At 46.6% G+C, this 23,677-nt stretch overlaps 1 protein-coding gene across 2 annotated transcripts in view; it reads right to left on the bottom strand.

Moving 5' to 3' along the window:
• Positions 1–2,613: 2,613 nt before the first annotated feature.
• Positions 2,614–23,677, bottom strand: part of HHIPL2 (HHIP like 2) — a 45,100-nt gene continuing 24,036 nt past the window's right edge. Inside the window, exons 3-9 of one of the 2 annotated variants that reach the window (XM_085887351.1) lie at positions 20,800–20,943; positions 16,018–16,346; positions 14,460–14,586; positions 12,556–12,716; positions 10,721–10,802; positions 10,235–10,317; positions 2,614–3,299 (exon numbers count right to left, since the gene is read on the bottom strand). In XM_085887351.1, the coding sequence (XP_085743477.1) occupies positions 2,962–3,299; positions 10,235–10,317; positions 10,721–10,802; positions 12,556–12,716; positions 14,460–14,586; positions 16,018–16,346; positions 20,800–20,943 (1,264 nt within the window). In that variant the 3' untranslated portion in view covers positions 2,614–2,961. Of the gene's footprint in view, positions 3,300–10,234; positions 10,318–10,720; positions 10,803–11,624; positions 12,074–12,555; positions 12,717–14,459; positions 14,587–16,017; positions 16,347–20,799; positions 20,944–23,677 lie in introns of those variants that run through there. The other variant, XM_085887352.1, reaches the window with a different exon arrangement.

Genomic DNA, 23,677 nt, shown 5'->3' with positions numbered 1-23,677 from the left:
AAAACGACACTTTGTGGACAGCCTGGACTTCCTTGTATCCACAAAGCAATCCATACATACAGCCTGTGCCCGTATCCACAGGGCAGGTGCACTGAAGAATAGAAGAAACTTTATGAATTATGTGACAAAATGCAAAAAAAAAAAAAAAAAAATGCATCATTGTATCTCTTTTGGTTTCCTTGTAATAAAAATTGTAAAACATGAACAAGGCTTTTGTGAACAGCCTGGACATCGTTCATAAGCCGAACACAATCTTCATATTGTTACGGCTGTGGAAATTCGCAAACCACCATTCAGGGCCCGTAGGTGAGATATCTCGAAGTACATGTGTAGTTAGCCCCAAACCCGTTGTATAGAGGGAACTTATGTGATTCATTCGGGCTGCGACCCTTTGAGATAGCCGTTTTTCTGTTCTATCTATATTTTGAACCAACCACGTCTCAACCGCCATCACACAACAACCACCACGCCAGCCATCATCACCAACTGCAACCATGCTCCAACCCTCGGACAACAACAACAACGCCAACAGACACCACCTTTACCTTCACAACTCAATCCCACATCATCGCATCACCGTCATTCCCAAACGGCACCATAACCATCAAAGCACCACCGAAAACCCTCCACCACCTTCGCCTCTCTCCTTCTACGGCCATTCCCGCACCACCTGTGAACACTGAGTGTCGGGCTGTCTTGGGCTCGTTCAAGATACGCACCGAGCCGCGAGTGCAAATAGCGGCCTTTCCGAGGGAGAATTTGGATCAAGAATGCTACACGCCCACTTCTGATCCGTCCAATCAGCAAGCGCGGAGCGGCTTGGCCCCGCCTCCATGCGCGTCTGTGTGAAATCCATATATGCAAATTATAGGATGAGGGGAGGTTCATGCCCACTTTTCCTCCGTCCAATGGGCGAGCGTGGCTCCGCCCCCGAGGTCATTCTGATCCGGAAATTTGCATATTGTTTTCTCCTGCCGGCCTATAAAATGGCGAGCGCAAGGCGAATCGTGGCAGAGTGAGTCGAGTCGGGCAGAAAGAGTGAGTCGAGTCGGGCAGAAAGAGTGAGTTGAGTCATCGGTGTGGCAGACTGTCGAGTCGGGTGGAGAGTGAGTTGAGTCAGGTGGCGAAGTGATCGGTGTGTCTTTGAGTTGGGTTCTGGAGTCGGCTGAGAAGAGTTGCGGGAAGAGGCAAAGGAGCTCGGGTCCGAGGCGAGAAGGACGGCGGTCGGCGACGAGGTCGCGGTATGGGATCGCTCGTCACGGGACCCAAGCCAGCCAGCCATTCTCCTCACGAGTCACGAGGACGCGGGTAGGACACCCCCCCCCCCCCGGTCTCGCGCACAATTGGCCTACAGGCCTGTCTGCCCCCTTGTCTATGAGGGTGGCTTCTTTCCTTTGCTTTTGAGTAAATGTGTGTTGGCACCGTCTGTAAAGTAGAACTGTATAAGTGTTGCCGTGTGTGCGCGTAGTCGGTAGTAACTCTGCGTCTTGTTGCTTTTGTTTTGATTGCTACATGTGCATTTTGACTGGCTGTATATGTATGTGCTTTCCGTGTGTCGTGTAATAAATGTGCTTTGTGTGAACTGTTTTCCCGTTTCGCTTCGTCTTTTCTTTATTGACCCTCCATCCTGCTTCACGTAAAGGGTTCGTAGTGGGCTTAATACGCCCGGTAATGAATCGGAACCGTCGAGGCCGACGATAACACCGCCCGGTTATCACTGTAGCACGGAACGGACCGCTTAAGCGGTTCGTGTCTGGAGTCGACCTGTGGCGAGGTACGATCGCCCGGTTTACCATCCGCGTGGGTACGTAGGTAGGTCGAGTTTGGCGAACAACCCTATCCTACGCGGGTGGCCGATTGGCACGATTGTGGTGAGGTCGAAAGGCCCACCCATGACTGGCTCCGGGCGATAGTTCCCGGAGGGTCACGACTGAATTGTCCAGTAGTTTTGTCCAGTAATAATACACAGTATTGACCATGGACACAAAGAAGAAGCGTGAAACACAAATAGTTTCGGAATAATGTATAAATCTCACCTGAAAAACAAAAATAAATCAAGATGAAGAAAAGAAGGATTTAACACCCCCTTAGTGATTGAAGCAGACTCTGAATGCATTACAAGGGCTCGAAGGGCACTTGGTTGAGCGCATACCTCTGCCACCTAATGCCTGATCCACGAGAACATATCGGACCCAAAAAGTTTTTTTTGAAGTTTCGGCCGAACGTGTCCACAACTTTTTGAGATATCGACATATACAGGGTGTTTCAAAAAAATGTTAACACTTCCAAGAATTTTTTTTTCTTTCCTTGCTGTTGACTGAAATGGCAATGATGTTGACGTTGGTGCAAAGAAGGTCACTGCATGGATGGTCAACCACGGTGGTCCGCAACAAATACAGAGGGTATTTCAGCTGCGATCCACCCTCGACATTGACCATTTATGTCATGTAAGTGTTTACATTTTTTGAAGCACCCTGTATATCGGTCCAGCCACATCTCTCAATGTTGATGAATCACGAAAAAAAAATTTCACCAAGTAACAAAAAGATGAACTAGAGGGGTGAAAACATAAGCTCCTTTCACCTTTGATGGTGGAGGTTAAAAAAAAAAAAGAAAAAAAAGATAATTGTCCCCCTGATCCCAATTATTATTGCACTGTGAATAATTATTATTGTAGATTATGAAAAACATGAACCAAGTGGATTTTGATATTTTATTAACAGTAATGATGATGGGAAATTCCATGAAATGAGAATGAACTTTACGGGAAGTCCAAATGTCAGTGGAACTTGACCTTTCAAATCACACCCTGTCTGTCCAACCACAACTAAAACTATTATTAAACACTGCGATGCAGTTTAATAATAAAAATAAGACATTTCATAGGATTATAACATTAAAGTGACGATGCCTATTTACAGGGCAAGTTACATTCTGCCCAAACGCGCCATTCAATTACAGCTACATGATGGAGAGGAACAGGAACAGGTAAACGAAGGGCGGCCTCACTGAAGAAAGCCCACACGCTTCGTTCATCACCGTCGTCTCCTGTGCATCCGTCTGGCCACGCTTCTGGGTCTTCTCATGATATTTTGAACTCACATTTGAAGGCAGGGATGCAGGGGTCACCTTAAAGTTGGATTTCCAAGAAATATTGGTATTTTTGGTGGCCAAAGGTGAACTCTGAGTTGACGATTTGCTCTCATGGCCACGAGTTCGCTTTGCTTCATTACGAGACTTCTTCAATACAGACTTGATTTTTGTCATTTCACGGCCTGCTTTGGTATCCAATACCAACTCTGTGTGAACACACATACACACACACAAAAAAAGTTCATACTGTGACACCAAACTGGACCTCATGTAACAAGGAAATAAAAGACAGGCACCCCTGTCAAATTTATTCTCCATTATATCCCACCCTGGACCTACAGCACTCTCCACATCCTCTCCATTGAACAAATGACGTGTGAGTGATAGAAACAACCACCTACAATGCACAACATCAAAGCGGGACAGAGAGAGAGAGAGAGAGAGAGAGAGAGAGAGAGAGAGAGAGAGAGAGAGAGAGAGAGAGAGAGAGAGAGAGAGAGAGAGAGAGAGAGAGAGAGAGAGAGAGAGAGACACACAGAGAGAGAGACACACAGAGAGAGAGAGAGACACACAGAGAGAGAGACACAGAGAGAGAGACACAGAGATATATATATATATATATATATATATATATATATATATATATATATATATATATATATATATATATATATATATATATATATGACCGTGAAGATATATTTGAGGTGACACTGCACATCCTGACCCAGAGATTATCCGTGTATGTGTATTTTCAGGTGTGATGATGTCACGTTTTTCGAAATTCTCCAATCGTGCCTGCAAGCAAAATGGTAGAACCGTCTGTTTTCAAACTTGGGCTGAGAATCTTCTACCATTTTTATTATATTTATTCACTTTTTTTGGATGCCATGTTGAGGATCATGCGAGAGCTTAAAATACTGAAACGTATAACAAAGCAGGAGGCAAGAGGGAAGCACAAAATAGTGGGGGAAAAGGCAACAGGATATCTGTGGAAGGGAGAGGGATGTGGCGGGGTGCATGGGGTACACAAGATGGTACTACAGGGACTTTCAGGAATGAAAACAGGAAATTTGAAAGAGGTGGATTAATGAGATTACAAAAGATCAAGATTTTGGATGGGGGATGATATGAGATGGTGATGAACAGCTGTTTTGAAGACCTGGAGGGAGGAGTGGGATTGAAGAGAGTGTGGGAGTTTGCTGAAGAGGCAGAAAAAAAGAGGAATGAAAGAGTGAAGGTGAGCAGTGATTCTTGATTTTGGCAGTTTCACCAGAAGGGGGGTTTGGTGAACCTTGAGTGCCCTGAGAAAATATAAGGGGGACAGATCACAGACAGAGTGGTGGGGGGGGAGCCAGAGAGAAGACAGCAGAAGACAGAAAGATGACCGACCTACCTCTAGTGAGAGAGTGAGAGACCCGGAGACTCAGCTTCATCGTGGGAGATACCAATGATCCTTAAAGCCTTGGATTCCACAGAATGAAGTTGAGCTATGTGTGAGGCAAGAGCACCAGTCTTGGGGGGGGGGGGGAGAGCAGTACTCCAGACAACTGTGGATGAAAGCTTTGTTCGTGGTCAGGAGCTCAGGTGTGCCAAGGAAGGACTTTTCACGATGGATGATAACCCAGTCGGCAACTGGCTTTGGAGGCCAGCTTGGAAACGTGGCTTTCCCAAGAAAGATCATGGCAGATAGTGAGACCCAAAAGCTTAAATGAAAGGACTTCTTCAAGGGGATTGTTGAGAAATGAGAATTGGGGGGGGGGAGTTCCAGATGGTCCTTTTGGAGAGACATGGTGAGAGCGTGAGAGTTGTCAAGATTGAAACGTATTCCAAGTGTTTGACCAGCTTGTGATTTTATCCACATGTGCAAAGAATGAAGAGGCTTCTGCTTGCCAATTAGAGGGATGACAGATGGTATGGCAGAGGGTAGAGTCATCAGCAAAGAGATAAAGAGGATTTTCCAGTAAATGTGAGAGAAGATTGATGATAACCAGAAAAAGAACAGGGCCCAGAACACTGCCTTGAGGAACTCCAGCCTGGACAGGAAGAGGGGATGAGAGAATTCCATTAAGAGCCACACATTGACTGTGACAAGAGAGAAAGTCTGCGAACCATGAGTGGATATTGCCTTGGATACCATAAGAAGAGAGTTTGGTCAGCAGGGCAGGGTGCCAGACCACATCGAAAGCTCACGATATGTCTAGGGAGATGGCTCTGATGTCATGTCTGGCATTGAGGACCTCCATCCATTGTTGGAGAAGCAGAAGCAGCATATCCAGAGTCGAGCGACCTGATCCAAATCCAAATTGATGGTCGGAAATCAAGCCATTGGAGAAAAGGAAGGATTTAATATCAGAAGTGATGATGGATTCCTTGACCTTGCTGATGATTGGGAGAAGGCTGATTGGTCTGTATTTGTAGGGATATGTTTTTGGACCTTTTTTTTTGCAGGGCAGTGATGTTTGCTGATTTCCAAGCAGATGGCAGATGACCTTGAGTAAATGCGAGGGTGAACAGAACAGAGAGAGGGTGAGCAAGAGCAGAGGAGCAGGTTTTTAGAACACGAGGGCTGATGCCGTCTGGACTTGTTGCAGAATCTGAGTCGAGGTTTGGCAGCAAACTCTCCACTTTGTCAGAAGAAAAGGACACAGAGTCCAGGAACAGCTGAGTGCAACTGTGTAAGGTGGGTACAGAAAGCATTGGGTTTGGGACACAAGATTTAGAAGCAAACAGAGTTCAGGCATTCAACCTTTTCACGTGCAGTATCAACTGTGCAGCCGTTTGAGGTAAGAGAGGGAATTGAGGGGGACATACACCAGAAATACTTAACCAGATGCCACCAGGATTTGGAGGAGGGAGACAGATTTGAGATGAGAAAGATGCTGTTTCCTGGCTCTCCCGAGGGTAGACACACACTTGGTCAGAAAGCCTTGCAGAAAGAACTTAGATTGCCTTCAGTAGGATTTGCCTTCCATGAGGTGAAGGAAAGTTGTTTCATGACAAAAGCCTCACCACAAGCTTCAGTGTACCATGGATGGGAGGAAGGATATGACATCTGAAGATGACATGGGATGAATCTGTGCATGAGGGAGAGCAAGTTCCTTTGAAAGAATTCCCAGAATGAGCCGATGCCAGAGAAAGTAGAAATGGGAGACAAGTCTAGAAGTTTGATGGCTGCTTGGAGACCCTGCCAGTTGGCCTGAGTGAAATGCCAGACTCGACGGGGCTGAGGTGGTTCTCTGATAACAGCCAGATATATGTCCACTTTAACAAGCATATGGTCATATGAACCGATTGGATCGGAGGAAGAACAGCAGACATTTTCAGGGAAATTGGTCAAAATCAAATCCAGAACAGATGGAGTCCCGTTGGCTGTGGTCCAGGTCGGGAAGATGACCGATTGAGTCAGTCCCAATGAGTCTCAGAAGTCCTTTGCTAAAGTGCCATGGCAGGTGAGAGAGATACCCACACCAGGCCAACTGGCATGATGGCAATTAAAGTCACCGCATCTGAGGAAGAGAGAGTTTGGATGAGTGGATAGAAGTTGGCCCATGTCTTCAGCGAGCGAGATGTAAATGGAGTCATCACTGTTTGGTGGACGGTACAACACACATATAAACAAGAGGTGGGAGCAGAGGTGAAAAGTGGGGAGGGGTATTTGAAGGTGAGGGGAAAGCGGGGAGATTTGAAGGGGAGCAGTGAGGGGGGAGGTGGGGGGGAGAGAGAGTGAAGTTTGCTTTGAAGACAAAGAGCTAAGTCGTGGTGGTGAGGGGAGAAGTGGCAGTGGGGAGTAATAAGAGAGGGGGCAAAGGGAAGTGGGAGATTGGAGGAGGTGGAGTAATGAGATGGAAGAGTGTGACGAAAATATTAAGATATGTGCAGAAAGTGGAAATTTGTTGATCTCAACTTAAATAATGAACCATCTGGATCTTATTACATTAGATCCAGACGTTCGACAAGCTGCTTTTGCAAAAGATGGCGATACAGTCCACAGGGGGGTCCTTTTTTCATGAATTACATTCGCTGTTTGCTTTTTTTTCACCTTTTTGTACAATCTGCTTTCATTATAAAATATAAATATAAATATATGAATAGTTGCTGCAATTTATTAATCGCCGGCATTTGCTGCGAGTACATACATGATGAGTCACAAGTCCCAGGACACCGTTTGAGCTGTTTATACAAGATTTGTTTGTACCGTGTATTTATACTGTGACTACGCTCTGTGGGGGTACGTCAAAGCTGAGGTTGCAGAACATCGCATGGCATCTGTTGATGAACTGAAAAAACACATTCGGGAAGCAGTTGGTACCATAACACATGGTATTTTGCATCAGTCTCCACACCGCATGAGAAAAAAATTATCTTCTGTCATGACAACAGCGGACATCATATGGAGGCACTCAATGTCAAAGGAGGTATTGTAATTGTTGTATTTCTGCAATATTTTAATTATTACTCCTGTTATTATTGTAATCTGTTATTACTCCTGGGGCTTATGGCTCACCCTGTAGACAGCATACACGGACGTGGTACAAATGGCTAAATGGGTACAAATGACTCTCCGTGGGTGTGTGTGTGTGTGTGTGTGTGTGTGTGTGTGTGTGTGTGTGTGTGTGTGTGTGTGTGTGTGTGTGTGCACCTTCATGTCAGGTTACGTGTATGTGGTGCACAGGCGCACAGACCAAACTCGCACCCAGGCCTGTGGTGCGTGGTGCCATGATGGAGGTTTCGTGACCGTCTCATGAACCATGTGCTTCAGCGCGGAGGGAGCGGACATGCTGCAGTGTCGAATGGACGTGCAGTGACCCGAAAGCCATGGGATGTGCCGTGCAGTGCGGGTGTGGGGAAATCCGTGCAAGTGAAAGGATGAGTACATCACCAGTGCATGTGCATGGACCACGAGGAGGTTGTTGGAACACATATGGGGGGGCTGTTAAGGACTGATGGCTTCCTCAGAGGGTAGCAGGTAGGAATCCGATCAATTGTAGGTTGACCGGACAGGTGAAAAGGTTGCTGCATGTGTGAGCATGCCTGTATACAAGCAAGCCTTTGTCAGGTAGATAGCATAGGTTTTAAATGCTCCGGCCCAGTTTTATGGAGAACTGAGTAGTTAAAAATAAAACGTTGCTCTTTGGGTGCGTTTTATCGCCCCGGTATGCTGCCTTCCCTTCGCCTCCCCTCATGCTACCTTCCCTCCCCTCACGCTGCCTTCCCTTCCCCTCACGCTGCCTTCCCTTCCCCTCATGCTGCCTTCCCTTCCCCTCACGCTGCCTTCCCTTCCCCTCACGCTGCCTTCCCTTCCCCTCATGCTGCCTTCCCTTCCCCTCACGCTGCCTTCCCTTCCACTCACGCTGTCTTCCCTTCCACTCACGCTGCCTTCCCTTCCCCTCACGCTGTCTTCCCTTCCACTCACGCTGCCTTCCCTTGCCCTCACACTGTCTTCCCTTCACATTGCCCTCCCTTCCCCTCATGTTGCCTTCCCTTCCCCTCCCCTCACACTAACCTCCTCTCAAACCCCCGTAACCAACATACAAATCTCCGCAGGTCGAGGCCAGGAAGGGGTGTCATAGTCTGTACTAATTGGACAAATCAACGTATTTTTCCTTAGAAGTCGGAACTGCTGCTCGGATCAATTCAACAGTTTAAATTTTGAAATTCAGCTCAGGTTAAGACATTCTGGAGCTTATCGCATGTGTGGCAATTAAATAAAAGCACGAACACTGGCACAGCTTTTTCGATGAATGAAGGAAAATTCCCTTCCTTCCCTTCCCTTCCCTCAAACTTACATCCTCCCGAAGCCCCTCCCACCTTCAACACCCCCATGGACGTGTCTGGGCGATGTTTAGTCTGACCCGTTTGAACATTCTGGTTTCACGTACCCCCATTTTGTTCAATCTTTTACTAATGCCGGCAGAAGGGGACCATATGTCCGCCCCTCCCCGCCTTCCCTCAAGTCCCCCCACTAAATGCTAGTCAAGAATTCCTCCCCCTCTTCTCCCTACCTCGCTCCTTCCTCCCTCCTCTCTCCCCCCTGCCCCCACCTGCCTCAACTTCATATTGCTGTCAGTGAAGCGACAGGTTGTATTTGTTAGTATACAGTAGAGAAAGTGCACGGAGAGGAACTCACCAAGCGGCGTGAGCAAGCGGCTCAGAGCAAGCACCAATGAGGTTCGAGCAACTGCAGATATTGAGAATGTCGCGGAGTCATCGACAGACCAGTTGCTTCAAGTTTGTAAAGGGCAATGTCTCCCTAAAAATGAAATGGCTGACATGGGTCAACCAAAAACGAGCACCATCGATGTCGAGGAATTGATGGAGAAAACTGGTATCGTGGTATATATCGGTTATAAGCTCGATAGGTAGTTATGACTACTTGTGACCATATCCCGTGACTCGTACTTCAAAAACGAAGATGGCATCCGTAGCAACTGAGACAGATGCCCATTTTACAAAAACAGGGAAATGATTTGTTGTCGGATCGTAATTATGCCAGTTTCCAAAATGCTAGAATTGAAAGTGTATCACACATTCCTTCATTCAAATCGAGCTGTTACTGCTCAGAAGCCTTAGTAGTTGCAGGCAACTGATTAATTAGTAGAAGAAGAGCAAGCCTAGTGTTGGTTTAGTGGTAAAGGAGGTGGCTTTGGATCCTAGGGTCCTGAGTTCAAGCCCTGTTGGCCACTGAATTAAAAATATACCAGGAGGTTAACTCAGCCTGTCATCCTTCCGTGGTCAGCAAAATGAGCACCAGTGTACCGGTAAGGGGGACACTGCATCAGCGGCATAGCCGCATCCCAACCAATGATGCAACCAGCAGCCACAGGCTGCACTCGACAGAGAGAGAGAGTATAAGAGCAGGATTTCAGAAGAATGCCAAATTGATAGATTACAGATGGGTGAACAAGGATAGAGTAGAAAAGATCACACACTCGTATAAAAGTCGAGATTCCAAGATAGTTAGCGAAGAGCTGTTACTTTGATGCAACAACAGGATTGCACTGACATACAGAGGCAAATCCATAGGTGGAAGTATAAGAAAAACTTAAACTCAGTCCATCGTTAGATAAACTGGCAAGAGGTAATGAAACTTGAACGTGTCATGTGGAACTGTGGAACTGTGGAACGTGGCATGGCGTACCTTGCTTCTGCACAAACGGCACCAGCTTGCTCTGTATTGTGACCGGTCTTGGGATGAACGTACATTTTCCTGGAGCTGAGGCCCTGTAGTTGAAGGATGCGATCATTAACCACGACTTTGCACAAAGGACTATAAAAATAATTATGTAGATGGCAAGTTTGCGGTGAACTGCTCTTAAAGTTTACGTCATCCCGATACGCACTACCGTGTTCAAAGGTAACTTTATTTTTTTCTCTCTCTCATAACGTCAACGTGCAAGTGTAATCAAAAAAGTTTCCGCATGATGAAATCATTTTGAAAATCTAATTTTGAATCAAGTAAGTTGTGTTTGTTGCCTTGCTAGGAGAGCCAATCGGAAAAGGTCAACGATGACTTTCCTTGGAGGCAATGAGTATATTCTTCAACGTGATGGAGAAAATGATTCATGAGCGGGTCCTTGTGCCTTTGAGGAAAGGATCGAGGAAGGTAAAGGAATTGTCGACAAACCTGGATGGATCTACTATTCGGTAGATTGACGACGTTGGAGAAATTGTGCTGGGTAGGCCCGAGGCCAGAAGATAGACTTCACCTGCGAGAGAACCGGAGAGATGAGACTTTTCAACAAGTCATGCAAACAAGACATTTAAGTTCTTATACGTAGATTCCCTCTTTGTTTACAAATCAATCTCACCGAAACAAACTCGATAAGAGAAATGGGGGGAAAAAAACAAAACAAAAAAGATTGCAAGTTGTGAAAGATTGGAGGCCGAAGTGAATGAAAAGTGCTCGTTAATCTCGTAGGGGGCTAACGTGCCGATCCCAGAGAGCGGCACTTTGGCTCCAAACAAGACTTCACCTTCTTCTCCTTCTTATATATTGCAGCACACAGCTGCAGGTAGTATCATTTGCTTGGAGCACGGCTGTGTCACCAATGCAGTGCCCCCCCCCCCTGTAGTTTAGGGCATAAATTAGTAATTTGTTCATGGTGCCGGTGAAAGCTTGCCTGCTCTTCGCAAAGGACACCACAGGATCTTTAACTCCCACCAACTAATGCTGGTACATGGAACGCCCAGTTTAATGTCCATCCGAATGACGGCACACACATTGACGCCTCGTCCCGCCTGTAAAACACCGGGGATGGGGGTTGTAGCTCGGTGGGTATTCAAACCTAGGCAACAAAGCTCAGGGGAGTGTGCGCATACCTATAGGGTACCCTACCAACCCTCCCACAGGATTAACGAATGCTCACACCATGACAGTTACTGCTTTTGCATTTGCTGAACCATATCATGGGCTTCTCCTTAATCTGCCATTGTCAAACATGAGGCATTGCCTTTAAACCACACAATTTGATCCCGTTGGCACTGAACAACCATCTTATGTATTCAGCCAACACCAGGGGGTACAGAAATAGAGTTCAAAATCTGTCAGTGATTTATTACTACACTTCTGTGAGCCGAAGTTCATGCATGTAACAAGTCAGCTTTCCAACATGGTCACATTCTCATTTTATCCTCTAGAGTCTAGATTCACTGGAGTTGCTGGGCTGGCAGGGTAGCCTAGAGGTATGCACACTCACCTCTAACCTGTTTAGCCCAGGTATGAATCCCAACCCAGCTATCAACTGTCATCCCAGCGTTTCACAGGCAAGGTGATCCATCAATGCATGTGCCGTCCCTTGGATTGACGTTAAACTGGGTGTCTTGTCTTCTGGCATTAGTTGGTGAACGTTAAAGATCCCATGGTGCCCCTCGTTTTGAGTAGGTGAGATATCGCCGGAACCTGCCCGAACCTCCAGAGGGCATTGCATCAGTGGCACAGCTGCACCCTCAGCCAATGGTGCTGCACTGTAGCCTCGTGCTGCATTCGAAAGACAAAGAAGACTCAAATTATTTTATTCCGATCAATTCACTGCCAAGCACATCAATTAATGAATGAACTTTGCCCAATCACAATGTCCTGTGCTTTTTGTGTGAAGGAGGTAGGAAACATTTTTAGAAAGATTATTTTCTGGTAATTATATATATATATATATATATATATATATATATATATATATATATATATATATATATATATATATATATATATATATATATATATATATATATATATATATCTTCTTCTTGTTCTTTCGGCTGCTCCCGTTAGGGGTCGCCACAGCGGATCATCCATTATGATCCGCATAGTGATTTGGCACATGTTTTACGCCGGATGCCCTTCCTGACGCAATATATATATATATATATATATATATATATATATATATATATATATATATATATATATATATATATATATATATATATATATATAATGTTATAATTAGTATTCGTTCTTACCAGCTTCGTCCTCAGCAAATGAGATAATGTACTGGTAGTGAGTGTTTGTGAGTCCAGGAAACATGCAAGTCTGCCCTTGACCCATGCATATGTCCTGCTTGATCCACCTTCCTGGAGGTTTTCCTTCACCTTTTTCCTCTTCTTTGAGAGCCATAAGCTTCCTGAGGCACAAGGTATTTCTACTACTGTGAAATGTTCGTACTTCCAATTAGACAAGGAGTGTCCAAAAACAATTGTTTTAAGTAAAAATCTACAGGAAGTAGACAAAAAAAAAATGGAAACACCAACAAAATGTCACCAAGTCGGGTGTTGGCCCACCACCTGCTTCCAGATTGGCAAGGATATGACGGGGAATGGAGTCAACAAGGGTCTGAAACTGTTCCGCAAGAACGTGCCACAATTCTTCCACAAGGAAGTCCTCCAATTGACGTCAGTTTGAAGAAGGCGGAAACCAACTGTCGGAGGTGCCTCCTCTCCAGACAATCCCACAAATGCTCTATCGTCCATGGGACTGAGGTCTGGCGATTGGGAAGGCCATGGAAGATAGGTAACTTCGTCCTCGTGCACCTCAAACCACCTGGTGAGGGCACGTACCCTCTGCACTGGAGCATTGTTGTCCTTAAAGACACCCCCTCCCAGCAGCGAAGAAATGCTGCAGCATGGGATGGAGATGATCGCTGAGGACGGTAACGGAGCGTGCTGCATCGAGTGTGCCTTCTTACGGAATGACCCTGGCCATGCGAGGAAAACGTGGCCTACACCATTATGTGAATACCAAAACCTTTTACTGTTAGAACCAATCACTCGGGACTGTGGAACTCCCTGGGCTGTGGTCACATGTGCATCAATTGAGAACACTGTTCAGACCACACCGCTCTACTCCACAGCTTAGCAGTCCATTGCCGATGCTCCTTGCACCACTAGACCCACAAACGGGCGTTGCCAGATGTTATCAACAGTTTGTACATAGCAACCTGGCGATGGTATCATGCTCTGTGAAGTTCCTTTATGACCGTTTTCAATGATACAGGATTCTCACGACCCATGTTGAACTCTGCACACAGTTTGTCCACCATTGCTCTCCTGTTTCACCTCGCAGTCAAGACTAATACCCATGCATCGTGCTCGTCAATTATGCCCTTCGAAGATGACCTCTTTCCCATCTTTTTCCCAGGCTGGCATCACCTTTGAGACAGTTCCTCACGACGCGTCAGCAATTTCCGCAGCCTTTGTCGCTGAAGCGCCTGCCAAACGTGCACTAACAATTACACCCTCTTCAAAGTCACCGAGGTCTCTTCTTGAGCTCTGCCAGTAATACCGGACTCGAGCAGCAACCCACTTACAGTATATATGCACGAAAAGAGGACTCCCGCAAAGAGATTCGCAGATTTAATGTGCCACTGCCATACATGTGGCGGCCACATACGATGTATGTATGTAGTACGGGCCGTGACCCTGGTGTTTCCATTTTTTTTTGGTCCACTATATGTAAATTACGATGATAAAACTGGATGTGCAAAGTTTGTTAGGGTTAGGGTTAACAGCAGCTTTCCTTCCATATTTGGCATATTTGACGAGTACCCATACCTCGAAGTCATATATGAGGGTTCAACCAGTCAAAAACATGGTAACAAATTAAAACTGGAAAGTACTGTACAATATTAATAATAACTGTGCAGTTCTTCTTTAATCCAGGATATCTAAACAAAGTAGTTTATGAATAAAAGTAAAAACACACTTATGTAAAAACACTTTACTTATGTAAAGTAAAAACTTATGTAAAACATTAAATTTCATGAATAAAAGTACACAGTAATACACACCTTTTACATCCTTTTCTCTCTAAAGAATAAAAGGTTATGTGTGGAACACGTATGGGGTCACTGTGATGAGGTATGACTAACCCACTCATGTAGTCCCCAAAAATGTACAAGCCATTGAGGTTTGGAGAGCGACATCCACGGTACACAAAACCACCTGTGACCGACTGACCTGTGCTGTGGTTGTATGCAAATATGGGCAAAACATCATCTGTAAAATAGAGCCATCATGAGCAAAGCACAATACAACACCGAGTAAGAGACAGAGACGGAGAGAGAGAGAGACACACACAGACACAGGGAGAGACAGACAGACAGACAGAGAGAGATAGAGAGAGACAGAGAGAGATGGAGTGAGACAGAGAGACAGGACAGAGAGAGATAGAGAGAGAGAGAGAGAGAGAGAGAGAGAGAGAGAGAGAGAGAGAGAGAGAGAGAGAGAGAGAGAGAGAGAGAGAGAGAGAGAGAGAGAGAGAGAGAGAGAGAGAGAGAGAGAGAGAGAGAGAGAGAGAGAGAGAGAGAGAGGACAGACAGAGAGACAGGACACAGAGAGAGAGAGAGAGAGAGAGAGAGAGAGAGAGAGAGAGAGAGAGAGAGAGAGAGAGAGAGAGAGAGAGAGAGAGAGAGAGAGAGAGAGAGAGAGAGGACAGACAGAGAGACAGGACACAGAGAGAGAGAGAGAGAGAGAGAGAGAGAGAGAGAGAGAGAGAGAGAGAGAGAGAGAGAGAGAGAGAGAGACAGAGAGAGAGAGAGACAGGGAGAGAGAGAGAGAGAGAGAGAGAGAGAGAGAGAGAGAGAGAGAGAGAGAGAGAGAGAGAGAGAGAGAGAGAGAGAGGACAGACAGAGAGACAGGACACAGAGAGAGAGAGAGAGGACAGACAGAGAGACAGGACACAGAGAGAGAGAGAGAGAGAGAGAGAGAGAGAGAGAGGACAGACAGAGAGACAGGACACACACACACAGAGAGAGAGAGAGGACAGACAGAGAGACAGGACACACACACAGAGAGAGAGAGAGAGAGGACAGACAGAGAGACAGGACACACACACAGAGAGAGAGAGAGAGAGGACAGACAGAGAGAGAGAGAGAGAGAGAGAGAGAGAGAGAGAGAGAGAGAGAGAGAGAGAGAGAGAGAGAGAGGACAGACAGAGAGACAGGACACAGAGAGAGAGAGAGAGAGAGAGGACAGACAGAGAGACAGGACACAGAGAGAGAGAGAGAGAGAGGACAGACAGAGAGACAGGACACACACACAGAGAGAGAGAGAGAGAGAGAGAGAGAGAGAGAGAGAGAGAGAGAGAGAGAGAGAGAGAGAGAGAGAGAGAGAGGACAGACAGAGAGACAGGACACACACACAGAGAGAGAGAGAGAGGACAGACAGAGAGACAGGACACACACACAGAGAGAGAGAGAGAGAGAGAGAGAGAGGCCAGACAGAGAGACAGGGCAGCGGCAGGCAGACAGACAGAGACAGAGACAGAGACAGAGACAGAGACAGAGACAGAGACAGAGACAGAGACAGAGACAGAGACAGAGAGAGAGAGAGAGAGAGAGAGAGAGAGAGAGAGAGAGAGAGAGAGAGAGAGAGAGAGAGAGAGAGAGAGAGAGAGAGAGAGAGAGATCATGGTTCAGTTTAACTCACTCAGGCTTGTGTTGTGACAGAGACTACGATCATAGCAGGCAAAACCCTCACGAGCCCTCCATCCATAGTTCCCTCCACGTACCACAATGTCCACCTCCTCGTACTTGTTCTGTCCAACATCTCCACAGAAGAGGCGTCCTTGGCCAGCACCTGAAGCTGGATCACCTTTGTCGAATGAGCATCGCCACATGTTGCGCACTCCGTAGGCAAACACCTCCGGCCGAGCGTCTCTGTCATCCACAAAGGGGTTTGCTCGAGGAATGCCATATGGAAGACCCTGCGCAGGGGTATCCACATCCACACGAAGAACCTTACCAAGCAGGCTGGACCTGGTGAGGCATCAGTTGAAACAACAGAACAACTCAAATCAAACATTTTCGGCTGTACATTCATGATCGATAATAAAACATCAAATGAGCATTTTAAATATCAAATGTGCACAACATCTGGGTAGCTCGACACCGTTTTTCATTTTATCTTGTATATTATTTTGCAGATACATCAACACATACATTGCACCCCTGCAGGACTGCTAAAAAGTGAACCAAATCACTATCGAGTAGCTCTCCTGGAGGGGAATTTCATAATGAAGAGAGAACCTTCAGTTGGAGATCAAAACAAGGATTTCAGATTCGTATGAAAGGTTTAATCATTTCATCTCCTCTCCCTGTCAAGGCTGGAGTGCCCCCAAGGCAGTGTTTCTAGGCCCTGTCCTATTCCTCATCTTCCTCAACGATCTCCCTGTCTCTCTGGAAAATCCTCTATCTTCATGCTTAAAATAAAAATAAAATAGGACCACTGGACCTGATGCTCATCTGGGCCCTGTCCTAATGTTGTAACCCAAATTTGGTAGCATTCTGAGTTCTGATTGGTGCATCTGGAGAAAAAGATTTTTTGAAGGAATTTACAGATTTCCCCAAAATTGACGAAGTCAGCCATTTTGACACGCTTCCGGTCACATTATTGGCATGACCTCCGCAATTTAACAACTTTATCCTGGCCTAATGTTGCAATACAACCAAAATTTTGGAGCATTCTGACTGGTGGGTCTGGAGAAGAAGATTTTTGAAGGAATTTACGAAGTCTGCCATTTTGACCTACTTCAAGTCACGTGACCAGAACGAGCTTTGCAATCCCCGGCACCAGTCAGGAGTGGAATCTTCCTGCAAAATTTCAACTAGATAGGCCCAGCGGTGAGGAAGGGAAGGCAGAGTGAGGGGAAGGGAAGGCAGCATGAGGGGAAGGGAAGGCAGCATGAGGGGAAGGGAAGGCATCGTGAGGGGAAGGGAAGGCAACGTGAGGGGGAGGGAAGGCAGAATGAGGGGGAGGGAAGGCAGAATGAGGGGGAGGGAAGGCAGCGTGAGGGGGAGGGAAGGCAGCATGAGGGGAAGGGAAGGGGCGTGAGGGGAAGGGAAGGCAACGTGAGGGGAGGGAAGGCAGAATGAGGGGAGGGAAGGCAGCGTGAGGGGAGGGAACGCAGCATGAGGGGAAGGGAAGGGGGCGTGAGGGGGAGGGAAGGCGGCGTGAGGGGAAGGGAAGGGGGCGTGAGGGGAAGGGAAGGCGGCGTGAGGGGAAGGGAAGGCGGCGTGAGGGGAAGGGAAGGCGGCGTGAGGGGAAGGGAAGGCGGCGTGAGGGGAAGGGAAGGCGGCGTGAGGGGAAGGGAAGATGGCGTGAGGGGAAGGGAAGACAGCGTGGGGGAAGGGAAGACAGCGTGGGGGGAAGGGAAGACAGCGTGGGGGAAGGGAAGACAGCGTGGGGGAAGGGAAGACAGCGTGGGGGAAGGGAAGACAGCGTGAGGGGAAGGGAAGACAGCGTGAGGGGAAGGGAAGACAGCGTGAGGGGAAGGGAAGACAGCGTGAGGGGAAGGGAAGACAGCGTGAGGGGAAGGGAAGACAGCGTGAGGGGAAGGGAAGACAGCGTGAGGGGAAGGGAAGACAGCGTGAGGGGAAGGGAAGACAGCGTGAGGGGAAGGGAAGACAGCGTGAGGGGAAGGGAAGACAGCGTGGGGGAAGGGAAGACAGCGTGAGGGGAAAGGAAGACAGCGTGAGGGGAAGGGAAGACAGCGTGAGGGGAAGGGAAGGCAGTGTGGGGGGAAGGGAATGTGGTGTGAGGAGAATAAAAGGGAAGGCAGCATGAGGTGTAGGGAAGGCAGTGTGAGGTGTAGGGAAGGCATCGTGAGAAGGGAGGGGGAGGGAAGGCAGCATGAGGGGAACGGAAGGCAACATGAGGGGAACGGAAGGCGGCATGAGGGGAACGGAAGGCAGCATGAGGGGAACGGAAGGCAGCATGAGGGGAATGGAAGGCAGCATGAGGGGAAGGGAAGGTAGCATGATGGGAAGGGAAGGGAAGGCAGCATGAGGGGAAGGGAAGGGAAGGCAGCATAAGGGGAAGGGAAGGGAAGGCAGCATAAGGGGAAGGGAAGGGAGCATAAGGGGCAGGGAAAGGAAGACAGCGTGAGGGGAGGGGAATGGAATGGCAATAAAATGCACCCAAACAGCAACACTTTTGTTTAAAGGAAGCATTTAAAATATTTTCTTTTTAATTGAACATTTAAAATTTGTTGGGAGCAGTTAAAACTCATGCTGTATACCTGGCAAAGGCCTGCATGCACGTATGTATGTATGTATGTATGTATGTATGTATGTATGTATGTATGTATGCTCTCACATGCAGCGACCTTTTCACCCCTCTGGTCAGCTCATTCCGAATCCGATTCGCATATGCTACACTCTGGGGAAGCCGTTTAAAATTCAAAACTTAACCATTAGTTCTTAACAATCTCCTTAACAGAGGGGGGTAGGGGAGGAGGGGGAGATGGGAGGGGGTGAGTGAGATGTGAGGGGGAGAGAGAGGGAGGGGTGAGAGAGAGAGGGTGTGAGAGAGAGAGAGAGAGGGAGAGAGGTGGGAGGGAGCGAAAGAGGTGGGGGGGGGAGAGAAAGGGAGAGAAGTGGTAGAGAAAGGGAGAGAAGTGGGAGAGAGCGAGAGAGGTGGGGGGGGGAGAGAGAGAGTGAGGGGGTGGGAAAGATGTGAGGGAGGGAGAGGGGTGAGAGAGGGAGAGGGATGAAAGAGGGGATGGAGGGAGAGGGATGAAAGAGGGGATGGAGGGAGAGAGGGGCGGGGGGAGAGGGGGGATTCTGGCAGATGTGACATGCAGTTTACCATCCATCCGAGAGACGGCAAACATTGAAGAATCACCCTGCTGTGAAACACTAGGATGACAGTTGAAAGCTGGGTCGAGATTCCAAACGAGCCTAGACAGCTTAGAGCAAGCATGCGTACCTCTACGCTATCCTGCCGTGATGTAGTGATTCATTGCTTTGTATCAACTGAAAACATTTTACTCATTGTAATCATCTGAGTTATTTTGCCTTCATAACTTTGGAGATGTCCCCATCGAGAACTGTGCTGCAGTATCAACATGAAAGCTTGTGGAGATCGAAGCTTGAAGAGTGCTCCAAGCCAGCACTCCAACTAAACGGTTGAAGAAACTTCTAAAAATGAAACGTTTGATATTTTTGTATGTATCTATCTATGTCAAGGTGACGGGTCATCTAATGAAAGAAGATTGTACAAAAATGGGGAAACATGGTGTGAAATAAAATTGCACATTTTCAGCGGGCGAACTACCACTTATTTTGTCAATAAACAAGGATTTATTTATTTTAGTTTTTAGAACTTGGGATTTCATCATTAATTATTAACTCACCTGGAATTTAGCCTGGTGAGCTTATATGGTCGAACAGTGTCTGCAGGTGAGTGAGTGGGTGAGTGAGTGAGTTAGTCCGTAAACACTTCAGTCATTCTCACTTGAACCAAACATACAATTTTGATGAAACTTGGCCATAAGCTTCATATCTGATGCCTAACGAAAGAGTATTCACAGCATCAAAATCTACACTCATTAAGGTGATATACAGGGGGGGGTGGACCCCCCCCCCCCAAAAGGTATTTACTCTCTTCTCCAAAACTACACACGTAATTATGATGAAACTTGTCCACAACATTTTCACCTGTGATATACCAAAGTTTGTTCATGGCATTAAAAAAAAAAAAAATCAGGGTCGAAGGGGTCTGTGGGGGGTTTGAGACTGTTGTTCCTGCTCCAGATGAGCTTCAGGACACGCGGTCCTATTTTTGTTTTATTGTGTAATTATTTCCCACTTTGCTGCCATGAAAACCCATAGAGGCAGTTTTTAACTATGAATGGATGAATGGCTCACAGAAGGAAACACCTTCCTCATCCCAAAATCAGAAGAAACCCAACGACCTCACAAATATCGTCCAATAACATGTCTACCAACAAAATAAAACGTCTGCCAGGATTTGTCACATCAACGATGTACCAACACCTGACCATCAGTATTTCAATAATTTTGGCTTTTATTTGAAATTAGGAATTTGTTTTGTCCATACAATTGGGGTGGGGGAGGCTTTTACAGATGCAGTGCACAGGACGCGAGGGTGTCTTACTCTGGCCCTGCTCACTGGATGTGTGAGATCAAGCTTTGTGGCATAAAAAAACAAAAAAGTGAAGGCAACAGTGTTTTCCTCATGACAGTAATGTGAGCAATAGCCAGATCAACAATGAATCTTAACAGGTTGAGACATTTTTAACTTTTCCACGATGTCCAGAGTAGCCGACTTGGTGAGAGCAGCCGACTTGGTGAGAGCAGCCAACTTGGCGAGAGCAGGTGAAAGCAATCAAAAATCCCTTAAATAACTGAAAGAAGTGTAAAATTATGAAAGTTCATGTCAAACAAACAATAACATCAAGTAACTTGCTTATTCTGTGCATTTCCAAAAGTTCCAAATGGATCTCCTGCCATGCCTCCATCTCCAGTGAATATGTACAAAAGCCCATCATCTCCAAACAGAAGTTGGCCACCATTGTGGTTCGCTGCAGGCTCCTTTACCTCCAGGAGAAGTCTGCGGACAATACATGCTCGTTTGAGGGTCACAAAGGCAAACATCTTGTTAACTAAATATCGGTCTCGTTTCCTTGGAGGTTTGTCCATCTTGTTCAACGGCTGGCGCCTAAAGCTTGCCCGTTCCCTCGTAACCCAATATCAGTGAATTGATCTTTACCACTTTGTTTTACAACTATGTAATGAGCCTCGATGGTGGTATTTCATAAGCCAGAACATATTATGTTATGGACGAATTTGGATCAAACTTGGTGGACAGGTTGGGTGTGTGACAAAAACCAATTGATTCGATTTTGGTGAAGATCTGGATCTGGATATGAGAATTTTAACTTTTTTCAGTAATACTTCATCATCCAGAGATATAGACCGGCAGTCCAGACCATCGAGCTCCAACGAACGAGGTCCTAATACACCCAAAAGGATGCAAGAAACCTCCCTCTAAGCTTCAAAAATGGACGGCTGTCGGTATATAGCAGATGGCTTTGGCCCCCAGCTCATCAAAAGCAGCCCCCCCCAAAAGGCACTCGATCCAACGTCAGAGGTCCCAAATGAAAACAACCTGGAATGAAGGATTGAGGCCCCTGAATATGGCATGGCCATTAACAGAAGAAAAATGGACACCAAAAATTGGTGTCAGACTGCCAACAGTCTGACAGATGCCCAAAAATGTCCCCCCAAAAAGGCTTGAGGTCATATATAGGAAGTCTTGAGTGAAAGTGGCTCAGAATGAAGCATTGAGGTCCTCTGAATATGGTATGACCATTAACAGACATTTTGGGGGTGGCATTACCCCAGCAGATGTTCCTATATACAAGTTCTCTCTTCTTGTGAATGGCAGCTTGGCTGCCGGGGAGCCATCATTTCTTGGAAGCACGGCTGTGCCCCTCTACCAGTACATCGGTACTCATTTCGCCGACCTCAGAAGGATGACAGGCTGAGTCAACCTCACCTGGTGTTAATTCAGCAGCCAACGAGGCTTGAAATAAGGACCCTCGGATCCCAAGCCACCACCCGAGCCACTAAGCCAACACCTTATGAAGGGAAATGAATATAATTGAGTTATACCAAGATTTTCCCGAGATCAGACTTTTGGCGAAATGACCAGTCCATTAAGAGGAACGTTTTTCTGAGCCTGATCCTCCATCCATCCATTTAAAAGTTTTTCCTTCCATTCTCTCTCAAACAGGGTCATGTCTGCTAACAAATAACACTTTCTCAGTTAAAAGTGCCAGCAACACTTAAACTCACCTGCATTTTGTCCTCACTTCATTTAATTATCATACGGTCAACTCATGAACAACATACAGTTTGAATACTGACACAGCACTTGCACCAATTCCAAGTTGGTTTAAAACCATATTTTACAATTAATGACATCACTTTGGTTTTTTCCTTGCAGTGTCTTCATCACCGCTTGACACGTTTTGGTGCTGGAGGGTTCTTCCCCCTCTTCTCGATTACAGTCACTTACTCGCACTGTACTGTACAGATTTTTATAAATGCAGTATTTAAGTCACAAAAGTTATACAGTCGTTTATTAACCCCCATTGGACTTGGTTTGAAACAGGGGCTTACGGATTGGGTCTCGTCCGTCCGTGCGTGCGTCCGTCCACAGCCATATCTCAGACACGTATGGACCAATTTTGTTCAGAATTGGCACAAAGACAAAACATGATGGTATTTGTCAGGTGTACCTCACTTTGTTTTGTGATCTTATAAAAACAATACACTTGTCAGGTCAAGCCAGATCAGATATGTGACTTGCTGCAAGAACCATGTAAACCTGTATGAACCTGTTCCATGGTCGGGTTGTCGGCGACTAAACTGTCTCCCCCACCAGGTTTTCTGGTGAGGAGGGTGTTTGGATATGGACACCCAGCAGGATTAAAAACAAAACCTGTCAAAGGGTGGAGGAGCTCCTTGTGAGCCAACGGCCATCCATATCTAGTTCCCAACTGCGTCTGTGGACGTCCTCCTGGAGTTGGGTAAGTTTTTTTTTTAGGAGGTTGGTGGCAGGATTTGCACTCTGGCCACCATAAAACACTTCATTTCGCAAAACCAACAAATGCAAAGAAAACTGAAAACCCACTCCGTGGGAGTTTCATTTCTGAACCAGCGTCATGGAAATTTCATTCACAACTCCTCCATGTCAGTCCGTGATGCGGAAGGGACCCTCTGTGCTGACCAAGAGTCGCTTTAGCAAAATAATCAAATCATGTCTGTCTCCTTAAAGCTTTGAGCGCTCATTCTAACCCTGCCCAAAACTAAGACCCCCAACGCAAACATCCAATCACACATTGAAAATGTCATCACCGGAACTGGCTGCATCAATCAAGCTGTTGCACAGAACGTTTTTCCAAGGTTTGTGTGACACTGACGAGCGTGAATACAATGATGCAATTGAGAGGAGATTTCTGGCCAATGCATCTGATGCCATTTACAGCACTTCAAGAGGAACAATACGCTCCTGGAAACAGTCCTCTCGGACTTGGAATCAGAACTCTGACTTGGTCAAAGTTACTCCTACAGATCCTCAACCGACTCGGGCATTCGATCAGCTACGATGAAGTAAAGGCACTAGAAACAGACTTCACCTTCACATGTTGAGAAGAGAACCATGAAACCCCTGATGACCTCAGAATGGAGGCTGGCTACGAAACAGCCCTCGCTTGGGACAATTATGATGTCAACATAAAGACCCTGGATGGGAAAAAACACCCTACATTCAACCGTGG

The sequence above is a fragment of the Eptatretus burgeri genome, chromosome 7 (genome assembly GCF_056783735.1).
Source record: "Eptatretus burgeri isolate ZD-2024b chromosome 7, Ebu_testis_v1, whole genome shotgun sequence".
Classification (NCBI taxonomy): Eukaryota; Metazoa; Chordata; class Myxini; order Myxiniformes; family Myxinidae; genus Eptatretus; species Eptatretus burgeri.
The sequence above is the reverse complement of the archived record's forward strand: the minus strand, read 5'-3'. Positions and strand labels throughout refer to the sequence as shown.